The sequence below is a fragment of the Micromys minutus genome, assembly GCF_963924665.1.
Source record: "Micromys minutus genome assembly, chromosome: 5".
In the NCBI taxonomy this organism is placed as follows: domain Eukaryota; kingdom Metazoa; phylum Chordata; class Mammalia; order Rodentia; family Muridae; genus Micromys; species Micromys minutus.
In genome coordinates this window covers 64,984,292-65,012,248 of record NC_137974.1, presented here as the reverse complement: position 1 = coordinate 65,012,248, position 27,957 = coordinate 64,984,292, and the positions used below count along the sequence as shown (strand labels likewise).

The 27,957-nt window shown below is 37.2% G+C and overlaps 1 protein-coding gene across 1 annotated transcript in view; it reads left to right on the top strand.

Annotated features, from left to right (window-relative positions):
• PKHD1 (PKHD1 ciliary IPT domain containing fibrocystin/polyductin) overlaps window positions 1–27,957 on the top strand; it is a gene marked incomplete at both ends in the record, with an annotated part of 432,805 nt that overhangs the window by 304,492 nt on the left and 100,356 nt on the right. The window contains 3 exons of the mRNA XM_080917462.1: window positions 6,873–7,748; window positions 8,673–8,841; window positions 13,099–13,256. Coding sequence (XP_080773588.1) covers window positions 6,873–7,748; window positions 8,673–8,841; window positions 13,099–13,256 — 1,203 coding nt within the window. The remainder of the gene's footprint in view (window positions 1–6,872; window positions 7,749–8,672; window positions 8,842–13,098; window positions 13,257–27,957) is intronic.

Here is a 27,957-nt window from a genome sequence, read left to right as displayed (position 1 = left end):
CTGACCTCAAGCTAGATTACAAGGCAATTGTGTTAAAAACTGCATGGTACATGTACAGAGATAGGCAAGTGAATCAATGGAATAGAATAGAAGATCCAGAAATGAGCCCTCAAATATATGGCCACTTGATTTTTGACAAAGGAGCTGTAAACATTTAATAGAAAAAGGACAGCCTCTTCAACAAATGGTGTTGGTCCAACTGATACTCAGCATGCAGAAGAATGAAAATAGACCCTTTCTTATCCCTTGTACAAATCTCAAGTGTAAGTGGATCAAATATCTCCACATTAAACCAGGTACACTGAATCTGTTAGAAGAGATTAGGGAAAACCTTTGAACACATAGGCACAGGAGAAAGTTTCCTGAACAGAACACCAATGGCTTGTGTTCTAAGGTCAAATATCTACAAATGAGACTTAATGAGATTGCAAAGTTTTTGTAAGGCTAAGGACAGTGTCAAGAAAACAAAACGGCAGCCAACCAATTGGGAAAAGATCTTTACCAACCCCACATCTGATAGAGGCCTAATATCCAAGGTATACAAAGAAATCAATCAGTTAGACACCAGAGAATTAAACAACCCTATTATAAAATGGGATTCAGAGCTAAACAAAAACTTCTCAATTGAGGAATATCTAATGGCAGAGAAGCATCCAAGGCAGTGCTTGACATCATTAGCCATCAGGGAAATGCAAATCAAAACAACCCTGAAATTCCACCTCACATGGGTCAGAATGGCTAAGATCAAAAATTCAGATGACAGCAGATGCTGGCTAGGATGTGGAGAAAGAGGTAGACTTCTCCACTTTTGGTGGGGTTGTAAACTGGTACAACCTCTCTGGAAATCAGTCTGGCGGTTCCTCAAAAAATTGGACATAGTATTACCTGAATACTCAGCTATTCCACTTCTGGTCTTATATCCCAGTGAAGCTCCAAAATACAACAAAGACACATTCACCACAATGTTCATAGCAGCTTAATTTATAATAGCCAGAAGCTGGAAAGAACCCAGATGTCATTCTGTAGATGAATGGATACAAAAATTGTGGTACATTTACAAAATGGAGTACTAATCCACTATCAGAAATAATGACTTCATGAAATTCTTAATAAAATGGATGCATCTAGAGAATATCATCCTGAGTGATACAAGCCAGTCACAAAAGAACAGACATAATATGCAGTCACTGATAATTGGATACTAACCCCAGAAAGCACTGAACAGCCCATAATCAACTTACACTTTATGAAGTTCAAAAAAAAAAAAAAACAAAAACAAAAAACAAAACAAAACAAAACAAAACAAAAACCCAAAGGCCAAAAAAAAAAAAAAAAGAGTAAAATCATAGAAAAATCATTAAAAACATATAAAGCTCTTCCTTATCAAATAGTTTAGAAAATGATGTAAGGCTAGCTCCATCTTTGAAAGTCGCTGTATATCCATGCTTAAGGAACTGAGTTTATTTATACAATTATCTCCCTTGATCCCTGTAAATTACCTTTAATACTTTTGAAGCACATGTCAACTGCTGATTAACTGTATTTTCTTTTACCAAAATGCCATGCTTTCTTCTACTATCTCTTAACTGATTTTTTAAAAATAAATATTGGTCATTAGGGAACATTTGCATAAAAAATAGTTGAGCAAGTATTCTAGTGGTATAGTATGTCATTGCATATATGCCCAGAATTGGTATAGCTGGGTACTGGAATAAAAGTAGTCCCAATTTTCTGAGAAGCCACCAAATTAATTTCCAAATTGGTTGTACAAGTTTGCACTCCCATAAGCAATGGAGAAATGTTGTGCTTGCTTCATATGATCACCAGCATGTGGTGTTACGTGAGCTTTAGATCTTGGCCATTCTGACCAGTGTAAGATGGAATCTTAGAGTGCATTTCCCTGATGATTGAGGGACGATTAAGGGTACTGACTATTTATCTAAGTGCTTCTCAGTCATAAGAGTGTCCTCTTTTGAGAATTTTTTGTTTAGCTCTATACCCAAGTTTCTTTAAATATTTATTTATTCTTTTATGTTATGGGTACACTGTTGCTGTTTTCAGACGCACCAGATGAGGGCATCGGGTCCCATTACAGATGGTTGTGAGCCGCCATATGGTTGCTGGGAATTGAACTGAGGACTTTTGGGAGAGCTGCTAGTCCTCCTAACCACTGAGCCATCTCTCCAGTTCTCTATACCCCATTTTAAAATTTGGATTATTTGGTTTGTTGATGTGTTTCTTGAGTTCCTTATTTATTTCTGATATTAGTCTTCTGTTGGATGTAGGATTGGTGAAGCTCTTTTTCCATTCTGTATGCTGCTATTTTGTCATATTAACATTGTCCTTAGCATTGCAAAAGCTTTTAAATTTCTTCAAGTTGCATTTATTAATTATTGATCTTAGTGCCTGAACTATTGGTGTTCAAGAACTTTTCTCATGTGCCAATGAGTTCAAGAATGTTTTCTACTTTCTCTTCTATTAAATCTACGTGAAGACCTAGCTGCATAACTGTTGCATATGTTCAGAGGGCCTACGCCCATCTCATGCATGCTAAAATGACAACCACACTCATGAACTCACAGCAGCTGTGGTTATCTGTATAAGAACTACACCTCATCAAGCCAGTCAACAGTTTAATGTGAGCCTCTTCTACTTAACTGAGTAGCCATTGACAAATGATGGCTTCTTGGAAAGAGATAGTCTATTTTCTTTAAAGGTGTGTCTGATAGGTTGACCACATACCAGTGTACAGCCCCACATATGGACTATATGAATAACCTTAATTAGACTGAATGGGTTAAAAATACTGTACGTATTTATAGAATTCTCAAGTAATTAATTAATAATTCCTATATATTTCTTTAAAAAAATAGAATGTTACCCTGCACTTAAATACAGTGAAGACTAAGAGAAGATTTGGCAAAAGTACCCTAACCACTACCCAATATGATCAGCACTGGTCACTTTCTTGGCCTCATTCGTTCACTGTATTGGAACATTCAGATCTTAAATCAGAAGTTCAAGATTTCTAGTGAATAGAAACAAACCTCTTTTCATAAGCTGTATCTTTATATGTACTTGCCAGAGGTAAATTTATCACCTCCACCTCTGGGACAATTATCTGGTGATATTTTTACTTCTTAGTTGAGAGATTGTCTTGTACTCAGTGGATAGTGGCCAAATGTATAGTATAGCATCATCTAAGAAAGAAATATCTGGCTTAAAATACCATGCTAATGAGATCAACCTTGTTGTAGGTGACAGAGGCAAAAGCTGGCATAGAAATGAGTGTAAAGTTGGGACATAGAAGCCCAGCTAATGAAAATTAGCTAAATCAGAACAATGGTCATGGACTAGGACAAAGACCAAATCTTACTTTAGAGTATAAAGCCTAAGCCAGCATCAAGTTTTTCCTATTCATAAGACTTTGTAGTTGCTCACCTATGTCTTTTAAAGCAATTTCCAAGAAAAGGAAGGTGAAATCACATGAAATACTTCTGTGGTCTGGAGCTGTTTTGGTTTTCCACAGTGGAAATTTTTTTTTATTTTTCTCCAGGATTCAATTAAGGTTCTCATGCTACATTAAGAACTTTTGCTCTTTAAAATAATCCACGTCACTACAAAAAAGAATATGGAAATCTTGTTATAACCAATGGACCAGGAAGCTTGCTGTAAGATTATGTCTCTGAACATGAGCTGAAAAAAAAGATAATTAAAAATAATATGACAAGGTGAACGAGGGGATGACCACAAGGCCTGAACTCTCTCTATATATACATGTTGGAAGCTGGAGAAAGAGTCTTTCCCAGGGAAGAGCACACATACCAATTGGTATTCCAATACCATATGGTCAACCCTGAAAATGTACGTACAAGAAACACTATCCAAACTGAGCAGATTATATTAACAAAAATGAAGATGTCATGGGAATTTTAAAGAGAGAAAGGGGGAATTAGAAAAAGGACTCAGGGAACTGAAGGGGTTTGCATCATCATAGGAAGAACAAGATATCAACCAATCAAACCCCACAGAGCTCTCACAGATTAAACCACCAACCAAAGAGTACACATGGAGGGACCCATGGTTCCAGCTGAATATGGATCAGTGAATGGCCTTATTGGGCACCAAAGGAGAAAAGACATTTGTTTCTGATGTCCCAGTGTAGGAGAATGACAGAGTGGGAAAACATGAGGGAATAGATGGATGTGTGAGCACCTTTGTAGAGGTAAAGTGGGGTATGGGAGAGGGGGATTCCGGAGGGGAAACTGAGAAAGGGGACAATATTTGAAATGTAAATAAACTATCCAATAAAAAAGAAAATGTTAAAAATTCAAAAGAAAGAAAGAAAGAGAGAAAAGAAGGGTATCATCTGGGAGGGTTTATGGGGCAGAAACAAAAGAGGAAATCATGGAACTATCTTAGACTATAAAGATAAAGGAAATATCATGGTTGCTGCTGAATGGGTAATAGGGCTGAAAACCAGGTTAGGACAGTCTCTCCTCATAATTAAGGACTGCAAGGTTCTAATGAGGAAAAGTAAATAGTCAACAGACCAACCTGTGATATCTAGTCACGTAGCTGAATGGGACCAGCAGAACTCCTGAAGAAGGTGGCAGCATGAATCATAGGTTAGTCCTATATCACAATGTTTAGCACAGTATTTCTATACCATTTACCAGAAGCTTCTCAATCATTGCCAGCCGAGCTCTGTTATTGAGATTCTTCTATGTTTTCCTGGGAGAAGCACATACTTGCTCCCTTTCACGGGTTTCAACTTCTTTATAGCAACTGATTGCAAGGGTTTGGGTTATCTATCTCTGAAAAGGCAGTGGAGAACTGGAAGTTTAGGCTGGCTATCTTTAAGAAGAATTACTGAAGTGCAGTGACTCTGAAATGTCACATGTGTAGCTTCTTCCATCTTTAGAAAAGATGGAACACCATGATTTACCTTGACCATTGCCTCAAAACACATAACAAAACCTCATAAATTGCAGCAACAACAATTATAAAAAGAGAAGTGAGGGACCCTGTTTTTAAGTTGTAATTTTCCTAGCAAAGGATATATGAATAATGACTGGCATGCAGCTACTTCCAGGTTACCTGACTCTAGTGCTGAGGTCCTTCCTCTACAATGTTGAGTATCTCATGCTGCATACTTGCAGTGAAGTTCATTGCACTTAGTCATATGTTATGATTGAAACCTTAGTTGGTAAACCATTTCATGTCTCAGTTTCCTTGTCAACAACATGGAGATAATAATTGTAACTAACTCATAGGATCTTTATGATACATAAGACTACGTGTGTGTGTGTGTGTGTGTGTGTGTGTGTATGTGTGTTTGTGCATGTGTGCCTGTGTGTGTGTATGTATGTGTATGTATGTGTGTTACAGCAGAGCTTAGCAATGATCAGTGTTATATGGGAATGAGACGTCTCAGTTATTTTACTTCGGTATTAATTCATAAGTTATAATCATACAATACATTCCATGTTTTTACCAGAAGGATATATACTGATTATTAATATTCAAATGTAAAACCAATGTGAAGGCTGAATTCTGTATCATTGTTACTCTATTTTTCTAATGCATCACAGATAGACATGGGGTATCTATTTAGAATCCTAGCACTTGGGAGCAATAAGCTGGGCATGCTTGCTCAAGTTTATGGTCTGAGCTGCTCAGAAAGTTGAAGCAGGGGTTGTAGGCATGACTTGGCAATTTACTTAGACTCTGCCATTAAATAAACAATCAAACAAACAGACAAATAAATAAATAAGGCTAGGCTAGAGGTATAGCTAGTGATTGAATACTGGACCAGTAATAGGTTAAAAGCTAAAGTTATAACAAAACACTACACAATAAGAGGAAAACATTCAAAAAAGCTGAACATCTTCCGTGTGATTCCATAATTATCATCAACTTTTACTAATAATCTAGGAAATCTTATTGTTATAAAAATCCTTTGGCAAATAAAGTACCACTAAGATTTCATTATAGAAAAGGCTTCATGGGTACTTTTTCTTTATGTTTACTCCCAAGAAATGATCCTAAGGTGTCACACGTGCTGGGCCATCCCTGTGCCACTTAGCTCTGTCCCAAGTCTTCTCTTTCAGATCACATTTAGATACAGAGCCTTTCTGAGTGGCCCAGGCTAGCCTTGTCTTTACTGTGTAGCCCAGGCAGGCTTGGGACTTTCCATCCTTCTGCCGCAGCTTCCCCTGCTCCTGGGTTACAGCCCCATGCCTTCAGATCGAGTGTCACAAACAATATCAAGTGTTTCTTTTTTAAACCATGTCTTTTTCATCAAGAAGCTCATATTTCTGGATGTTAATTGGGCCATAATAAGCTTTGTACCTATACTACTCTTCCTCAAAATGCTGCAAGTGTTTTTAGATTTGCCTATTCTGGTCCTTCTTTCACCCTCTATATAGATAATTACAACTCATTTGAATAGAATCCTTGAAACAGACCTGGAAACATGCCTTTGCTTTGTTGTTTACTGTGCAATGGTCTATAATTCTTTATTCTTAACCAAGCCCTTGATTCAGTCTCCTAAAAAATGCAAAGGATCTTTAAACCAGCTGTGTAACTCCTCACAGCCATCCCGTGCCTTATTTCTGTTCTCTATATTTATATCCATTATATCAGAATCCAGATAGCATATTAGTGTTTGTAGACAAGAATGCCATATTTCCAGTGATTCCCTTTTGGTCAGTGAAATTTTATGGTATGAAATACAGCTCTGGTGCTACAGATAATGATTACATTTCATTTCAACATTTGCATTTTCTGATGTCCAAAAGCAGGGGCCTTTGGTATTTTGTGGGAAATATGAAAGAACCTGACCTGATTATGTACTTTTTCCTGTGCAGGTGTCCTTCAACTTCTAAATGTAGAAATTCAGAACATGGGGTCAACACTGTACTCATCTATTGAATTCAGCGGTGTGTCAGCTGGATCCTGGGTAATATCTTCTGCTGTACATCAAAGCTGCAGTGGGGGTATCCATGCATCTTCTAGTCATGGGATGACTTTAAATGACAACGTAGTATTTGGCACAAGAGGCCATGGAATCGATGTGGAGGGTCAGAACTATTCTCTTGCCAATAACCTTGTCATTCTGACGATGCAGTCAGCAAACTCACTACCTTGGGTAGCAGGGATCAAAGTAAACTATGCAGAGGATATCATTCTCCATGGCAATGTGGTGGCGGGATCCGAGAGACTTGGCTTTCATGTCCGTGGCCATGGGTGCTCTTCTGAAGTGCTTTGGTCTGACAATGTGGTCCACTCAAGTCTCCATGGCCTTCATCTCTACAAGAAACATGAACTCAGCAACTGTACTGGTGTCTCTGGATTTCTGGCCTATAAGAACTTTGACTATGGTGCCATGATTCAGACAGAGAATAATGTGGACATACAGAATATCACTCTGGTAGATAATAATGTTGGTCTTTTGGCTATCTCGTACGTATCTTCTGCTCCCCTGAGAACTGTCAGCACTGTACAGATTACAGTTAGGGATTCAATCTTTGTGGCCACTAGCTCCTCTTTTGACTGCATCGAAGACAGAAAGGTTCCTCAGTCACTCAACTGGACATCAACAGATAGAGCACCTTCCAATCCCAGAGGAGGCCGAATTGGTATTCTGTGGCCTGTTTCTGCCTCAGAACTAAATAGATGGCCCCAGGAGCCATGGCACAAAGTAAGGAGTGGTCATTCGGTTCCAGGAATTATGAAGCTTCAAGGTAGGATTTTTGACTCTGTCCTAAACATGTGGCTCTGCCCACCCAAACACACAGCGTTCAATAGTGTTCTGAAACTATACAGCAAGAAGAAAGTTCAGCCTGGCCTACTCCTTGTCTAGCTGGTATCCTACTATTTGGCAAATCACAACTGTGTATTAAAGTCAGGGAGTACTTTTTTCTGCTTGCTGGACTATCTTCATTGTAACTATTTAACTCAGTAGTCACTGATAACTAACAATTGCTTTTCTTTCTGTTCACTATGGTAACAGAGATGCAGAAATTGTATCAAGTTGCATTGTAGTCAGGTGCTATTAAAGATTGCTAGGTTTAAAATCAGCACTTGACTAAAAAGGGGAGTTTATCTTCTACCAGATAGTTTTGGCAATTTTGTACTTATTTCCTATTTATTCTATCTCGCAGTTGGTCTGAGTGTTGCATAAAATGGACAGATTTTCATCAAAATGTTATTTTTTTCTAAAGACTGTAGTGTATTGGTATCGTATAATTTACATGCGTGCATGCTTGCCTCTATATATGTCTGTGAACCATATATAGGAAGTACCCACAAAGGCTAGAATAGGGAATTACATCCCCAGAACTGGTGCTATTAGAGTGTTATTACAAGCTTCCATGTAGCTGTTAGAATTGAGTATGACTTCCCCATAATAAAAGTCAAGAGTTCTAACCTCTAAACAGCTTTCCAGCTTGGAATGCTGTCTTTTTTTTTTTTTTTTTTTAATACAAAATGTCCATGTATGGTAGGGAAATTTTGTAATGAAGATTCATGTAAACTCTCCAGGGTTGTCCTGGATATTTCAAATTAGCTCCTAGGGTATATATTATGAAAAGAATATATAGTTCTATAATCCCTGTGGTATGTGGTTCACGTGATACAATCTGCTGATATATTGCTTAAAATTTCAGATGTCACCTTTTCTAGTTTTGTGAAGAGTTGCTATAGCGATGACCTCGATGTCTGCATCCTGACTAATGAGTACAGCACTGGAATCATGTACCCAATAACAGCAGAGAGGACCAGGATGCTGAAGATAAAGGACAAAAACAAGTTCTACTTTCCTCCATTTCAATCAAGGTACCACTTTTAGTACTGATGATATATTTCTAAGGCAGTTTTCAAGTGCTTAAATCCCCAAACACATGAAAAATATAACACCACTACACAAATTGAAATAAATCCCTGTAGAAAAGGCTGGTGCCTTGATTTAGTGGTCCCGTCATTTTAACCCATCCCATATTTTTACCCTTTCATATATGACTTTAAGAATTTGCACAGAAAGTAACACATACTATTTAGTGGATTTTCCCCTTTTGAGTCAATTTTTAAAAAAGGGTCAGACATGGTTTGATGACAATTTTATTCTTCTTCCTACTGACTCTTCTCTTTAGAAATAGTCTTAAAATAAATGGAATCAATCAACAGTTGACTTGCATTCTTTCTTCTATCATGGAGCATAATATACACTGATTGAGATAGGGCTTCAGAGAACCACTGAGCAGGAGGAGGAGACTGTACCCATGGCGAGGACTTCTTAAGCTAAACAATGATGCATAGACCAGGTACAAATACTGCTCTTGGACACATCTGAAAATTTTATTCAAGTACCTAAAAAATAAGTATAGAGTCTACTGGCCCTAAAAAGACTTGGAAAAATGAAAAAAAAAATGTGCAAAACCTGCTTTAGAGGGGAAAGGAATAGTCTAAATAAGCAATCTTATACTTAAAAGCCTAAGTGTTTGACCTGTCTCCCATTTTTTATCATTTTTATTGGATATTCTCTGTGTTTACATTTCAAATGCTGTCTCATGTACCCCTTCTCTCATCCTCCCTCCCCTTGTTTCCATGAAGACTTTCCCATTCTCAACCACCAACTCCCACCGCAGCTCCTTGTCATTTACCCAATACTAGGAAAACATGCCTTCAGTGGACCAAAGGCCTCTTCTCAGATTGATACCAGACAATGTCAACCTCTGCTACATATACAACTGGAGCCATGGGTCTCTCCCTGTGTATTCATTGGTTGGTGTTTTAGTCCCTGGAAGCTCTAAAGGCTTGGTTGGTTGATATTGTTCTTCCCATGAGGTTGCTAACCCTTTCAGCTCCTTCAGTCTTTTCTCTAGCTCCTCCATTGGGGTTCCTGTGCTCAGTCCTATGTTTAGCTTAGAGCATCCTCATCTGTATCCATATGGCTCTGGCAGAGCCTCTGAGGAGGCATCCATACCAGGCTCCTGCAATAGTAATTGGGTTTGGTGGCTGTATATGGGATGAATCCCGAGGTGAGGCAGTCCCTGGACAATCTTTTCTTCAGGCCCTGCTTTTATATTTGTCTCTGTATTTCCTTCCATGAGTATCTTGTTCTTCCTTCTAAGAAGCATCTGCATTTTGATCTTCCTTCTTTTTGAGATTCATAAGGTCTGTGAATTGTTTCTTGGGCATTCTGAGCTTTTGGGCTAGTAGATGCTTATCAGTGAGTGCATATACCATGTGTGTTCTTTTGTGTCTGGGTTACCTCACTCAGGATGATATTTTCTAGTTCCATCCATTTACCTGAGAATTTCATGTAACCATTGTTTTTAATAGATGTGACGTACTCCATTTTGTAAATGTATCACACTTTCTCTATCCATTCTTCTTTTGAAGGACATCTGAGTTCTTCCCAGCTTCTAGCTATTATAAATAGAGCTGCTATGAAAATAGTGGATCATGTGTTCTTGTTATATGTTAGAGCACCTTTTGGGTATATACCTAGGAGTGGAATAGCCAGGTCTTCAGGTCCAATTTTCTGAGGAACCGCCAGACTAATTTCCAGTGTCGTTGTTCCAGCTTACAATCCCACCAACAATGGAGAAATGTTCTTATTTCTCCATATCCTCGCCAGCATCTGCTGTCACCTGAGTTTTTGATCTTAGCCATTCTGACTGGTATGAAGTGGAATCTCAGGGTTGTTTGGTTTCTCTTTCCCTGATGACTAAGGATGTTGAAATTTTCTTTAGGTTCCTCAGACTTGAGAATTCTTTGTTTAGTTCTGTACTTCATTTTATAATAGGATCATTTTATTTTCTGGTGTCTAATTTCTTTGTATATATTGAATATTGACCTCTATCAGATGTAGGATTGGTAAAGATTTTTTCCCAATATGTTGGTTGCTGTTTTGTCCTATTGACAGTGTACTTTGTCTTATAGAAGCTTGCAGGTCTCATTTGCTGATTCTTGATCTTAGAGCATAAGCCATTGGTGTTCTGTTCAGGAAAATTTCTCCTGTGCCTATGAGTTCTAAGCTCTTTCCCTCTTTGTTTTATATTACTTTCAGTGTACTTGATTTTATGTGGGCGTCTTTGATCCACTTGGACTTGAGCTTTGTTCAATGATATAACAATGGATCGATTCACATTCTTCTACATGCTGGGTGACAATTGAACCAGCACCCTTTGTTGAAGATGCTGTCTTTTTTCATTGAATTTTTTTTAGCTTCTTTGTCAAAGATAAAGTTACTAGAGTTGTGTGGGTTCATTTCTTTGTCTTCAGTTCTATTCCATTGGCCTACCTATCTCTGCACCAGTAGCTTGCAGTTTTTAATCAAGATTGTTGAAATTGTTGAAGATAGTTTTTGATATCCTGGGTTTGTTATTTCAAATGAATTTGCAAATTGCTTTTTCTAACTGAAAAAAGAATTGAGTTGAAATATTGATCAGGATTTCATTGAGTCTGTAGATGGCTTTTGGCAAGATTTCCATTTATACTATATAAATCCTGCCCAATCCATGAGAATGGGAGATTTTTTTTTATCTCCTGAGATCTTTGATTTTTTTCGTCAGAGATTTGAAGCTCTTATTATACAGATCATTCACTTGATTGATTAGGGCCACACCAAGTTATTTTTTATTATTTGTGGCTATTTTGAAGGGTATCATTTCTCTAATTTCTTTTTAAGCCTGTTTATTCTTTGCATAGAGGAAGGCTACTGATTTGAGTTAATTTTGTATCCAGCCACTTAGATGAATTTGATTATCAGGTGTAGAGGTTCTCTGGTGGAATTATAGGGGCCACTTATGTATGCTATGATATCATCTGCAAATAGTGATATTTAGACTTCTTCCTTTCCAAAATGTACCTTTGACATCCTTTTGTTATCTAACTATTATATGGCTAGGACTTTTAGTACTATAATGAATAGGTATGGGGAGAATGGACAGCCTTGTCTAGTCCTTGATTTTAGTAGGATTGCTTCAAGTTTCTCATCATTTATTTTGATGCTGGCTACTGGTTTTCTGCGTATTGCTTTTACTTTGTTTAGATATGGGCCTTGAATTCCTAATTTTTTCAAAACTTTTATCATGAATGGTTGTTAAATTTTGTCAAATGTTTTCTCAGCATCTAGTGAGATGATCATGTGGTTTCTTGCTTTGATTTTGTTTATATAGTGAATTACATTCATGGATTTCAATATATTGAACCATCCCTGCATCCCTGGGATGAAGCCTACTTGATCATGGTAAATGATCATTTCAATGTGTTCTGGGCTGGGTTTGCAAGATTTTTTATTGAGTACTTTTGCATCAATATTCATGAGGGAAATTGGTCTGAAGTTCTTTCTTTTTTGGGTCTTTGTGTAGTTTATGTATAAGTGTAATTGTGGTTTAATAGAAGGTATTGGGTAGTATTCTTTCTATTTCTAATTTTTGGAATAGTTTGGAGAGTATTGTTATTAGGTCTTCTATGAAGGTCTGATAGAATTCTGCACTAAACCTATCAGATCTTTGACTTTTATTGGTTGGAAGATGTTTGATGACTGCTTCTATTTCTCTAGGGGTTATCAAACTGTTTAGATAGTTTATCTGATCCTGACTTAATTTTGGTGTCTGATATCTGTCTAGAAAAGGGTCTATTTTCTCCAAATTTTCCTGTTTTGTTGAGGGCAGTTTGTCCTGTTTTCTCATGATACTCTTAATACCTGAGCCATTGCAGGTCCTTCAATACATGTAGATACACAGTAGCCTAGAAATTACACCATTTGGTCCATTTGTGCCAGTAACAAAACTTCATAAACCAGATGATTTATAATGACTGAAGATTTATTTCTTGTAGTTTTGGAGTCTGAAGAACAAACAAACAAACAAACAAAACCCAAAAAATCAAAGCAGGTCATGCCTGGTGTCTTGTGAGGGGTCCTGTATAGCTCTTCCCTATGAGCTGAAGAGCATTAGTTTTACATGGCAGAAGGCTCAGGAAGACAAGAGGACCCCCTGACAAGATACCTATGTGCTTTATTTTTGTTGTTGTTGTTGTTGCCTGTCATCAGATGAAGGCGTAGTCTTTTTTCTTTCTCCACAGAAAAGACTTAGTGGGACCCATCTGCCCTGAATCAGACTGTGAAAGCCCAGGAAAATACCTCTTCACAGATATGGATGGGAGAACTCTAGGACTGCCCCCACCAGTTTCTGTCTTTCCAAGGACAGAGGAAGAATGGACTGGATCCTTCTTCAACACAGGTTAGTTACATCTGACCATGACATATTTGGGAAAGGTAGCAGGCATGTGAAAGTGCTGGTGGCCCTATTGTTCCATGAGAATAGAATATATTGTACAAGAACTGACATCTAGGACAGGCAGCCTGTGCTGATATGTTACCAAGTCATGTGTGTGGTAGGGGTACTGAGTCATTGAGATTCTGTGATGTCATTACTGTGATCTCTATTGATACCTGTATCTACGTCATTATCACTGAGCTTTGAGAACTATCCTCATACACTTCCTAGCGTTGTGTAACATTCAATATCAGCTTAAAATAACTCATGGAACTAGGAATTTCTCTTTTATTTTCTGTTAGGACTTTGAAGCTCACATTGATAGCATAGGTGGCACTTTGAGACTTAAATCCCTGGTCTCCAAACATCTCTAAAACTGTGCTATGCTCAGAACTTCTGCCTCCTTTATGTTGCTATTATTTCGTTTGTTTTTGTTAATAAAACCATACTATCTTATAGAATTTTATAGCTGGGTCCTGGAAAGATTTCTATTTCTACCACTAGGGATACCAATTTCCCCATTTGAAATGAATTCATGCATGTTGCAGGAAAACCTGAAAAAAAAATCCTTTTTTCCTACTTTGGTTCTGCTTCATTCTTTGTAGATTCTTTCTGGTCTCATGCACCTTTATTTTATTTTTACCAATTAAATTTGTTCTTCTATAGTTTCTCACATTTATATAATGCAATCCTATTCCTTTCACCCCCACTCTTTTATTTTCTTCTTACTCCTCTTCTCGCTTGCCATTTTATGGTCTGAAGGTATGACTCTCCCAGGGCTATATACTCAGACCATTCTCCACATTCCAGGAGGACCAATGTCAAATTACCACACAATGCTACCTAGGAGTTGTTATGATTCCTCTCAGTCACTCATACCTGACCTTGAAACTTGGTCAAAAGATACCCAACTGGTTCTGTAAAGTAGTATAGGCATCTGGGACTCACATACTCGCAGTTAGATTCCAATCTCTGCCACAGTATGTGGCCTCTTCCTTGCCTTTGGACTTCATCAGTATGAACATAGATCATACTACTTGTCCTTTTCCCTAACTCCCATGCTTCTCATCTTCTCTGTCTGTAGTGTCTGTAATGTAGGCTTCAGCATCTCCCACCTGGTGGCAGAATAACCATCCTGTAGATGTTTACTTCCACCCCTGCATTCTCCGCTCTACTCACCTAGTAGGCAAGACAATCATTTAAACTTTCCGATGGATTTTCATTCATTCAGAGAGACATCCACACTATAAGCTTACCAGACTTGTATTCTTGGGTCACAGTTGCTTTTTCCTGACTCCAGGGACCCCGACCCCCAGCCAACGACAGCTTACCTTAAATATCATAGTCTTATTTTCTATAACACAGTGCTATTACACAAACTATTTCCTCTGCTGGAATATTTTATTAGTATCTCTGTTAGGGATCAACTTATTATCCCCAAGTGTCTTATAAGAAGTGATTTCTGATAACTCATCTAACAATCATATGAGCTACTGCTGGCATTGGTAGGGTACTTGCTTCCTATGCAAGAATTTCTGAGTTCAAACCCTAAGACAAGTGTGGACCACATAAACTGTGTGTGATGTTGCATATCAGTAATCCAAATCTTTGTGGTTATTTTCACACTGTGTTCAAAGCTAGCTTGAGATAAATAAGACCTTGCCTCAAAAACACATGAATAAACAAACTGATATATTCATTATATTTATTATTTTATGAAGTCATTGCACCTGTGTATATGTATATTTTATTTTCCTGTTGTAATTGTCATCTCTGGAGTTTACTGCCTCTGTTTGCTAACCTAGGCCTAGCCTATACAGTCGAATCTAGGCCAAGAATGCTGTCAGCCTTGGAGACTTAACTACTGAATAAAATCAACCTCTTTCTAGTTATTTCTGATCTCTGGCTAGCTTATTCATGTCAGCTGTTCCAACTTAAACTCCTTTTCAAGCTGACTGATTCAATCTGAGGAAGTCAAATTTCTCAGCTTCTCCCACATTTCTCTGCTTGGCCTCAAATAAGTTGGCAATTTTTTCTAATCTTCTAGATCCTTCTGATTCTCTAGCTCATTCTGTCTTCACTTGTGTCTAGCTTGTTCTCTCTCAGCAACCAGTGTCTCTATAACTGTCCCAATAAAATTGTCTCTCTTCTCTCTGAACCATTCCCTCTAGTAGCTTCCCTTTCCTCTCTCTTCTCAATTAGATATCACTTGAAATGGGGGTGCTTCCTTTTACAAACTAACTTTACCTTTGTTGTTTTAGATCAAAGGTGCATACTAAGAGTAAATCTGTATTCCAGCTAGAGGGATTAAAGATGTGTGCTAAGGCTGAGCCACACCACAACCAGACACATGTCTTTTCAGTAAACCACACAATCTTGGGACTCAAATATCCTGCAACACAGCTGCCTTATTGTTCTTAGAGGTTCACCTTAGGGTATTATGTTATAAATGTAATTACTTAGTCATTTATTTACCATTTAATTCTTTAGAACACAAAGTCAGTGAGCGCTAGTGGGTACATTGTGTATACCAAGAAAGAATACGAACGAGTTTGTCCCAAACTATTCAAGAACATCATGCTCTTGATTTAATAGTATATATTTTCATATGAAAGTCTTCCATACAATCAATAGCTTTTACTTGCTTGGTTTTACTCAAACGTTTTATAAAGATGGAGTTTGTGTTGTTCATAGTTGCATTAAGTTTCCAGTCCCCCTTTCTCAGTCTCCTGTGTCCTGGTATAAGCAAACATCATCATGAAGACCTGGGTATATTTGTACTTGTTTATATTTTTTTCCATCGGAACTATTGCTGAAGTAGAACATTTGACGTTTGGAATTATTTTTCCAGACCATTGTTTAAATTGTTTAAACTATCATATTTCATATTTGAAAATATATTTTATACTTATATTTTCCATGTGTTGAAGTGTTAGTGTCACAACTGAATGAAAAGATACTTGGTCTAGAAGATAGGTTTTAAAGTCATGTATATGATGAGTACATAAAAATGTTATATTATTTACGTTTGTTGCATATAACAAAATGTACATTTTTTCACAGTGGAATGAAATCCATAGTGTGTGTGTGTGTGTTTGTGTGTGTGTGTGTGTGTGTGTAAAAGAGAAAGGAAAGTTTTGATATATTATTAATAAAAGTAAAAAATAAAAAGGATAGTTGTATCCTTAGTGTTACTTGTCACCTTGATGAGTCCTAGGATTATCTGAAGACAGGCCTTTAGGAATGCCATTGAAGGATTATCTTGATTACATGAACTAATGCAGGAGATGCTTCTCACATGGGAATGGGACCCTCCTCTGGACATGATCGAATGGAAAAAACACACTGATCATTTGAACAGGAGTGTGTGTTTATATCACTCTGCTTCTTGACTGATGGTGTAAGTGATCAGCTGCTTCAAGTTCCTCCTTTCTTAACTTCCATGCCAGAATAGATTGTACCTCAAACTGTGCCCTGAAGTCAACCTCTGTCCCTTAGTTTGCTTCGGTCACAGTGTGTTACCACAGCAACTGGAAACACAACTAAGGCAGATATGCAGATCTATTCCCATCTATCTCTAGATTTACTAAAAGTTTCATTCATATATATATATATATATATATATATATATATATATATATATATATATATATACATACATACATACATACACACACACACATTACCCTATGGGTAATTGAGGAGCTTTTATAGAGTTGTGTGTTAGCCAAACTTACATTTCTTTTTAATTAGTGACCTGGGTGGCAGTCCACAGTGCTAGGTACAAATTGAAATTTATTCTAACAGAAAAGGACAAAGCTTGAACACCATATCTTTGTTTGGGTTGACTTATAAATGTACCTGATACAAAGTTTACACTCAAATAGTTTAGACAGCTGCAGACTGCAGAAAAACACCAGTAAGAAAGTAAGATTAGAAAGAAAAAATGACAGTAAAGATGGGCTGTCAAACTGTCACCACTGTGGAATTTGGAGCCCAACTCTAATGGGACTCTTGGAGACCATAAAGCCAAATGACTGCAATCATGCCCGAGGAGCTAATGTAAATGTTATATTTCTGCTTACCCTTGGACTCAGAGACGATTCAGGGTGGGGTATCTTTCCATCCTCTTGGCTTTCTCTGAACACAGGTTGTATGGGTTCTTGCATATGGCAGGAAATATTTCTCAGATGAGCATCACAGGTCTTGTCAATGTTCTCTGTGGATGGAGATGATTTCCGGCAGCATGTGTCATTACCACCACCACTCTTACCGTTAGTCTCTAAGATGTCAATCAAATGCTTCATGTTTAAATTATAATAATATCCTTTTGATGAGCTTTTAAGAGGTGACTTACCACGTGGTGTAATACATTATTCAGATGTAAATACGGCCTTGCTACTGGTTACTCTTCTGTTCTGTTTGCTTTTGCTCAGCCCACTGCCCTGTGTGAAACATGATTCTATGGTATATAGCAAACAGTACACACCATTTGCTTTCAGCGTCTGAAAGCAAGCCTTGTGAATGGCTGAGCATATCCTCAGAGGTGTGTAAGAGTGAATGACTGAATCTTCATGTTCTAAAGCTGCTTAAAATGTTCACTGAAGCTCTTATAGGTAAGTAAAGTCCATGATTACCGAACTAAAAAATACAGTCTGTGTCCCTTTGCAAAGAAGATAACAGTGAATGGTATCTGTTGGGGGTGCTAATAGGATTGGAGTGTTCCTTGACTCTCAGATATTTTCTTCCATAATGGAAGGCAGTTGTACTTTAAAAATCATTATTTTAAATTGCTTTCTAATTCCTGTCACCAAACCGGTTGACAAGAAAAGCACCTATTTATTCCTATTCTTTCCCATATGTGCCCATGGGAGCCCATAAAGATGACACAGATAAGCTGAAAGGAGCGAACACTAGAACCAAGTCTCGTAATTAGTGCTAATGTCACCCTGTTTGGAACACCCTCATGTCTCCTCTCAATTTTATTAGCAAATTTCTCCAAACCACTTCGATTGCATTGCCTCTGAGGTTTTATTTCTAGTTTGTAAAATAGCTGATCTTGTTTGCACCTATTAGTTGACACGCAGAGAAAACCTCCTCACTCAGTCATAAATCCACACTTCTCTGCTTACTGTCAAGCACTTTGGCATCGGAGCGAAACCCATCCACGCGGATCACTGAGTGAGAACACGGCGGCGCCGGTAGAGTTTGCTATCTGCACAGCGCAGCAGGTGCAGCCAGGGGAAAAGTGAGCTGGTAATTTTGTTTTATACTTATCTATAACTTTTCATTTGCTGCTGACTTTGAAAATTACATGGCAATAAGAGAAGACAGCCAATCCCAAGCAGGTGATATTTACATTTCATTTTAGGAAGGATTTCTGGGGTTATGGAGCCGTCTAATGATCCAAAAATCCAAAATCACTCAATAAAAAAAAATCTTGACATTAATACCCCACACATAAGTAGGAGAACAACACTAGGCATTTTTCATTTCAGGCCCCTATTTTCATTTTCTGTCTATCTCTAGATAATACTTAATACCGTCATCTCGAAAACTAGTTCGTATATATGGAGGCCTGGTATTGTTTTAAGAGGATTGAAAACCTCAGAGCCTTAGGTTGGTGGCAGTTCAAAATTCCTTAGAGAAATTTGGTGTGTGTCTGTGTATATGTTTGTTTGTGTGTGTATGTGAGTGAGTGTGTGTGTGTGTGTGTGTGTGTGTGTGTCTGTGTCTGTACGTGTATTTGTGTTTATAAAAAAATTCAGATGAGATGTAAAGTAATGGCTTGCAAGTAAGACCCCAATGAGTGAAGGGAGGAAACTCCTAAGAAAGGTGAGCAGCCAGCACAGGGGCTCTGGTAAAAGGATTTCCTTAAAACATTGAGGAGTGGGTGGTACAGAGACTGTGAGTGGGGTGCAGTCCACTAGAGGAGTGTACAGAAAGAAATGGGCCCACCCTTTGAAGGTATAAAACTGTTCATAGCTAAAGTCCTTGAGTAAGATAAGTTGTTAGGCCTGCATTTGAATGTGAATCATCTTGATCAAAATGAGTTGGATGATCTCATAAATGCCATTCTCATAATTAATTGCTGGCTGGATATGGGTTTGTTATTGTTTTGTATACTCTACTTTGAATCATTATATTTAAAGCTCATTTCATGATAAACTTTTCCCACACTTAATTTGACGTCATTCCCAGCAAATCACTGTGGTCTGAGCAGGATTTCTGACCAAATCTACCTTCGGGGATGAGGCTGGGGGAAGGTTGGTTCCCTATTCTTTACTGTGAGTAGCTAAGAAACATTTTTCAAATTTGTTGCTTCTGGGACACTTCCAAAGGAAGAAAGTTATAAACCATTCCGGAGACCTTAAAAGTGACTTGCCTCGAATGAAATATAAAATACGAGGTTGATAAAAAAAGAAAATAAAGTTGGCATTTGACTGTCAGTTCCCAGAATGATGGAGTGTTTTCGCAGTGAATGATGGGAAAAGTACTGAAGCCGAGTATGGTGTGTTCTTCGTTTTATAGGCAGGGGTGGCCAGCCCTTCCCTGTTCTTTGTTGCTGGGTCTTGAAATGTGTCTTTCTTTAAGCTTTTTAGGCTTCTTGTTCTACCCATTTGTTCCGAGAGTGACAGCAAGACGGTATTATAAAATTAGAGAGAGAGAGGGAGGGAGGGAACAAGGGGAGAGAATGCAGAGGGGAAACGGTTGTTAGAAGATTTGTCTGCCAATATCCGTGCTTGCCGAGGTCTTTTTCTTCTAGCTAGAGGGGGAAATGCCATTCTCTTTTCCCAAGCAATTATAGGCCCCAAAGATTGAAACTTGGTATATAGCTCTTTAATCTCAGCAGATATTTATGGTTAAACATTAGACTTTTAGGATTCCAGATGTCAGGGTATTAAAATATAAAGGCACAGTGGAGTCTCAGAAAATATTAGGCTGTGGGATACGTGGCTGCAAGGGACTTTTATCCCAAGCAGAGGAAGACAGGCTTCCAGTGGTACTTCATGACACCCAAGGAGCAACTTTGATCCACCTCATTTTCTCACTCTCCCTGGTCTCCAGGCTGTACAGCATAAGACTATTCGATTGCTTTCCAGAGTAGTCCATGCTGTAGGGTGCAGCGATTTTCATGTGTAATTTCTACAGGATGATATGAAAAGGAAGGAATACCCCAGGGATTATTTTGTTACCTTTCTGCCTCCGGGACATTGATTGTTTCCTTCTTTAAACCTTTCATTCCTGACTGTGACGACCACTGTCTCTGCCTCTTCACAGAGACCTTTAGATTAAATATCTCATTGAATGATATGAATGTGATGTGCTCTATGAAATGTGTTCTCTTCCAGCCTCATTTTTGTCAGAGCAGCCACTGATAGTGAGATATTGACTCACTGTCCAAGTCATGTAGCTAATTAACAAAGGATTCAGGACCTAGCTGTTGTTAAGTCGAACGCATGTCATCCCTGATAGTACTCTAAAAGTTTCTCACATGCTACCCTGATCTTCCATGCAGCCCATTTTATATCTACACCTCTTCCCACAAACATAGCTTAAAATAAAGCAACAAATAATATGATTATTCTAGCAACTGTCTACTCAGACCTATAAGAATCACATTTACCGTTCTTTCTGTGCTCACCTTTGTAGCAATCTCTACTTGTGACAAGTTATAAACATTACCCATTTACCTTTACAACACATTTCACATAGGGTGAGCTTTGTTATTAATTGCAAGCATTTGTGAATATGGGGTTTTAGAGAAATTAACTACTTTTTTATGATGCTACAGAGTGCTTAGATTTTAAATTTAATTAAATACATGTCAGACTCAAAAACAGGCTCACAGCTACTTCTAGGTAATTAGGATGTGGTCTTTATCATTTGGTGAAACTCTGCACAGAGCTGTGTTTAACCACACTTTATGTAGGGGTAAATCAAATTTTAGATTTTTAAAATGTAACCTTCAATTATAGCTGCAATATAATAACAACCACGAAAGTCTCATTTTGTTTCTCTTCTTAGTCTCTGTATAATATAAATATATATTTACCTGTGGCTGTTAACTCCAGTTCAAAATGGCTCATGTCATAGCCAAGAAACCAAATGTTTGTGTTGCTAACCAGGCAGGTTACATGCCAACAATGGAGTAGTTACTAAACTGTGGCTTTGGCCTGAATTAGAATTTCATCTTGGAAATTTTCAGTAGTTTCCCCCTTTTCTTTAGTAGGTTGGTGTAGGTATAATTTTCAGTTGCCTGTTTATTTTATTGAGCTCACAGTGACACCGAGGAGCAAGTGCTGATAGAATGTGCAGGAAGCCTTTAAGATAGCATGTGATGGTTCCTATCCTCACACAGTGGAACAAACAGGACAGACAAGGATGTGACCAGCAGGAATGGACTTGGATAAAATCAGCATCCAGAGGTTTCATGGGGCCCACCTTTCTTTCGTTCTTTCTTTCTTTCTTTCCTTCTTTCTTTCTTTCTTTCTTTCTTTCTTTCTTTCTTTCTTTCTTTCGTTCTTTCTCTGAGCATATCTGAAGGAAAAGAGAAAGATTTTATTTTATTTCACTATTGTAACTACCAGTAAGACTTTCATGCTCCTCTAAAGAGCCACTCACCCATGAACAAAAGTCTTCCCTGAAGAGATCACTGAGACATCATGGAAAAACAGATATGGAAGTAGAAGGGGATTGAGAAGAGGAAAGGAGGCAGCAGAGGAGAAACAACAGAGAAGAGTGGGTGTCAGTGAAGTATTTTGTGCAAAGGCATAAACTGCCATAATGGAACCTATTGTGTGAAATTAATGTATAGCAATACAAATAAAAAATAAAAGTGAATAAGGGGCATGCATAAGGAGGTTAGCATATGCACTGCATTTAAATAGCAACCAGGGCCCTGTCTTTGGTGATGGAGATTTGTACCTTTGCTGTGAATGGTTGCTGGCTTTCCTACACGCAGGGCGGGTCTCTGTATCTATTTGATCTTCCTTTGTCACTCACCCCCTTGGCTCCACCAGTCATGCTTTCCTTCCATTCTTCTGCAAGTCTTGTGCTGTCCTACCAGGGTACAGGGTTGTAAAGAAGTTGCGACTTTTTAATGTATTTCTTGTGCCTTAGATCCTTTTCCTGTTTCTATGATCAAATATGCTGACAAAAATCAACTTAAGAGAAAGGGTTTGATTGATTGATTATGTTGTTCTTCCAGTGAGGTTGCCCTTTCATCTCCTTCAGTCCTTTCTCTAGCTCCTTCATTGGGCACTCCATGTGCAGTCAACCACCCCGCCCCAGAACTCCCAGGCACTAAAACAAAAACCAATGAGCACACATGGAGAGACTCTTGTCTCCAGTTGCATATGTCTGGCATCAATGGGAGAAGAGGTCCAGTGTATTTTCCAGTGTAGGGGAATGCTAAGGTGCTGAGGTGGAGAGGGTGGTTGGGAGAGGGAGCACCTTCATGGAAATAAGTGGAGGTGGAGGAGGAATTGGAGTTGGGAGGAAATGGGATATCATTTGAAATGTAAATATAGAGAATATTTGATAAAAAAATTAAAAAGAGAGAAGAAGTTTATTTGGATCATAATTTTGTCACTCCAGGGAAATCAGGGCACCCAGAACCTGGGGTATCTAGACAAGTTATTTCCAGTCTCAACAGCTGAGAGCAGTGAATTTCACAAACTCTGTCCTGCTCCTCTTGTACATACCAGGATCCTCTACCTAGGGAATGGTGCTACCCACAGTGGCTGAGTCTTCTCACCTTTATACGATCAAAATATTTTCCCCACAGACCTAAATGAGGGCTCTTTCCATAAGTCATTCTAGCTTTGTCAAGTTGACAACTAACACTCCCACATTCTAGAATATATATCCAGTATACATAAAATAGTGATGAATGAATAAATGAATGAAAGGCCAGTAAAATTTTAAGACAAGTGTTCTACAAAGTTTGTTGCACCAGGATTATTGATGTATAATATGTTTTATTATTTCCAAGGCTGTTCTCATAGTTGCTGGTTCCAGAGATTGAAAAAGGTGTTGCACCACCAAATCAACTCTGAAAACTGTGTTCACATTGTAGAGATTTAATATATATCCTAAAACATTAACGATTGTAAGTTATGTAATTGAATTAAAAAACCACTGCTTAATTTTGTATAAGAGTTTTGATTGGTAAACACTTTTACATGTATATGACTAGTATTATTAAAATAATTTTGGGAAAAACGTTGCCTCATAGCAAGCTGCTTATCTTCACAAATTTGGCTAGGAAGAAATAAATGACAAGATTAGAATGTCTTGTATTTGGATTTGGCTGGTTCTGTGGAGTTTAATCTTTTCCATTCTTTCTTCTGTTTTCTCTTTCAATTTTAATAGTTAGGATATTCCTTCCATAATTTCACCCTAATGTTCTAATTTGTTTCTAGCATATGAGAATACATGCTGAATTCTTTGCCATATAATACCCATTTATTTTTTCAAAAAATAACAAGACATGGAATTTATGGGTTAACTAATAATATTTTAAGAGTAGACAGTTAGAGACTGGGAGAAATAACACTACAGTTAAGAGAGCTTGTGTCCCTAGCAGAGAGTTTGAGTTTGGTTCCCAGCACCCACATAAGAGAGACACCTATGACTCCAGTTCCAAGGGAATTCATAGGCATCTGCACATAAACTCATTCAGGCACACCCACACACCCACACAAATTAAAATATATATAAATATTGAAAGGTACAAAATTCAAGTTCTTTGTGATGGGACAAACAATGGGTTAGGCTTAGTACTTCTTCTTTTAGACTATTATAATCTTATCTTGACAAAATATACATTCCATGAAATTTACAACTTAACCATGTTAAGCACTTAGTTCAGTGGTATTAAATGCATTGCTCATGTCATGCAAGCATCATTACTATTCATATTTATAAGTCTCTTCATCTCATAAAACACAAATTCTATACCCATTAAACAGCAACTCTGTATCCTGCTTCCCCTCTGTCCCCAGCAGACATTGTTGCATTTAATGCTTGTATGATTTTGTCTACTCTGACTTAGATAAACAGAGCTACACATGCTTCCTTATGACTGATACATTCATTTAGGATAGCATTCACAAGGCTCATAAAAATTGGTGTAAATTGTAGAATTTTGTTCTCTCTGAAAGTCAAATGTTCCATTCATCTGTCAATGGACATAATATTCTTCTTAAATTACAGCTACTGTGAATTATGCTGTTACATACATGGTCTCCATATGTCTCTTATAAGCTTTATATTGAGTTTATTTAGACACCTATGTAAAGGGTCACACGATAACTCTATTTTTAGGGATTTTTGAAAAAAATGGTGTATCCGTTTTTTTCCTGTATTGGCTGTATTATATTATGTTTCTATCCCTCTGCACAGAACTTTCTTTTTGTTTACATTTTCACTAACATTTTTCTCACATATTAGGGCAATAAGGTGTTACTTCACTGTGGTGTGGATTTGTGTGACCTTATTGACTAATAATTTTCAGCATATTCTCGTGTAATTATCAGCCATTTCTATCTCTTTTTTGGGGATGTCCTTGATCATTATAAGATACAATTTGTTTTTTGCTTAAAGTGTTTCTTTTTTTAGATTTTTTGCAAGTTCTTTACATATCCTGGATGACTTCCAGTTTGGGTGTGGCTTTCATGCTGTTGATAAGGTCTTTTGATGAATATTTAAGTTTTCATACAAAGTTGGTTTATTTGATTCATCAATTCATGACAGTTTATGATACATGGGTGTCGTTTAAAACAGTCCCATAATATATTAATATATGGCATATGTTTCTATAGTTACGATGAGTTCATAAGTGTTTTTGATAACATGTAGCAATTAAATGCTGAAAATGAGCCATGCAACGCTGTGTTTAAATTTCTTACATGTGCGTTTTAAGCTATTTAAAATATGAAAAAATGTGCAACTAAACTTAAGAACATCTCTTAATTCAACATGAGCAAAATGATATAAAATCAATATAAAACTAGGGCAGTTTGATTTCTACTTTTCATATCATGCAACCGGCTATTGGTTCATAATTGTTGCTGGTCTCAATTCACAAAATGTAGAAATTTCATTATGACTTATAAAAAATAACACATACTAAAAATAACAAGAACCAAAGCATTATGTCTTAATTAATTTTGACAATTAATGTAGCACCTTTGGAATGGAAGATGTGGAGATTCACACTGACCTTTGAACTTTCACTATTAAAATGTGATTATATGAATTTACTTATTACCAAAACTGAAAAATCTATGTCAGAGTTAAAGTTTAAAAAACAATTAGGTTATCCTCCTTTATAATTCATATCCATTTCCCACATTCAGTCTGTCCTCATGTCCTAATATTTAACTGTCTATCATACTAAAACATATAAACATAGAAGATTAGGTAACCTCCACACACGAGGGAGAACATGTGGTTATTCTTCTTTCTGAGATTATGTGACATCACCTAAAACTATACATTCTAAGTATGTCCCATTTCATATACAGTTTATGATTATATTCCTTTAAATCAAACAGTATTCTATAATATATATGTATATAATTTTCATTATTCCTCTCTTGATGGAAAACTGGGTTGATTCAGTTATTTGCAATAGTGAATATAGCAACAATAAATGTAGACATGCAAGTATACCTATGATAGAGTATGGAGTTCTTTGAGTGTATGCCCAGGATTGAGGTTCATTTTCCTAAGAAACACTTGACCTACATCTAGAGTTCATAAGCGTTAGCATAAAACTTTCTGGTATAATATACAGATTTACATATGAGTTGTTTCAAATGCACTTAAGTATTTTGTAGTAGCTAAATTGTGTTTTATATTTTAAAGAGTTAAATTGAACTACCATTAAAACACACAGTCCTCTAATAAAAGATTGAGGTTTCTGAACCTGGAAACTTCCCTACCTAAATAAATTCTTAATCCTTTATGAGAAAAATCTACTCGTTTTCTCAAACCATGCAGATGAGTATCACTAATATTAATATTCCACAGGTGGAGCATGTGTGTAGGCATATAGTATACATATGTTTCTTGCTAATATAATAACAACAAACAAGTTAATGAACAACGCATGACATGTTCTTTCAACAATATGACCCTGAAAGATGCCCTGATCTGGTTTCCAGTGTTGTGGTCTTTCATCTTTACCTTTCCAGCAGATGTTAGTGGCAATAGTATGTGGCAAATTGAATGCAATCATTAACAACATTCTACAGATTGGGAGATAGGGAGATGGTTCAGCATTGAAGACCACTTACTCCTCTTCCAGAAGACTGAACTTTGTTTCTCAGAACCCACATCTCAAGGCTCACAAGCACTTGTAATTGCAGCTGCAGAGCATCCAATTCTCTCCTGGTCTCTGAAGGCACCTGAGGCCACTTACACATACATGGAAACATATATTGATAAAATTTATTTATTTACTTTATGTTTGTGAGGACACCACATCTGTCTTCAGATATATGAGAAGAGGGCATCCAATCCCATTAGATGGTTGTGAGTCACCACATGGTTGCTAGGAATTGAACTCAGGACTTCTGGAAGAGCAGTCAGTACACTTAAATGCTGAGTCATCACTACATATCAATAAAAAAATTTTAAAAATCAGAAATATATGTAAGGGAATTTGAAAATCTACTATGTACCAAGGATGGGATTTTGAATCATGAAAAGTAGAAATTATGCAAAAAATGTTGCAGTGGCATTTTACCAAACATATAAAGGAAAAGAAAAACTTTCAGTTATTCACATTTTTCACTCTGTGAAAAATATTTCTATGATGATTAAAGACAAAACATTTATATAAACAAATATATTAAGTTGATATAACCATTCAGTCATGACAACTATTTTCATAAATCAAATTTTAAAAGTATAATAAATTTTGATGATATAAGAAGTAAAAATTACATTAAAATTTTAGATACAACTAGTATAAGAAAAAAATGTAATGACAAAGGAGTAATTTTTTGGACATATATTTATATATATTTTCTAGCAACTTCAAGAGCAAACATAAACAAATTGATATTCTTCCCCAGTAAAGAGCATACCACTCAGTTATCCAATACCAATGGACAGTCTGGGAGTATACATCTATGCACCGTATAGACCAAGGAAGTTATACTTAGAAATAGTTATGTATACACATATACACATATGCATGTAATAATAATGAAAGAAGACCCGTGAATTTGATGGGGAACAAGGAGAGATTACAGGAGAGGTGAGAGGAAAAAATGGAGAAATGATGCCTGTAGGATTTCAAAAATAAAAGAAGCAATAAAAATTTAAAATGGAATTGATTCTAAAAAGCAGTTATAGAGATGTGAGCAGCTGCACAGGATAGTGGCAGCTCAGGCCTTTAATCCCAGTACTGGGGAGGCAGAGGCAGGTGGTTTGAGGCTTGCCTGGCCTACAGAGTGATTTCCAGGACAGCCAGAGTTACACAGAGAGACTCTGTCTTGAGAGACGCAGAGTGGGAGAGGAATAAAATACCAATAATTTTTTTAAAAGGTACTTTGTTTTAATAATAAGAGCTGGGACTAAAAGCTACTATAAAGATCCCAATCACCTATTAATTTCTGAGGATTCTTGGTGGTTGTATAAATCTGTT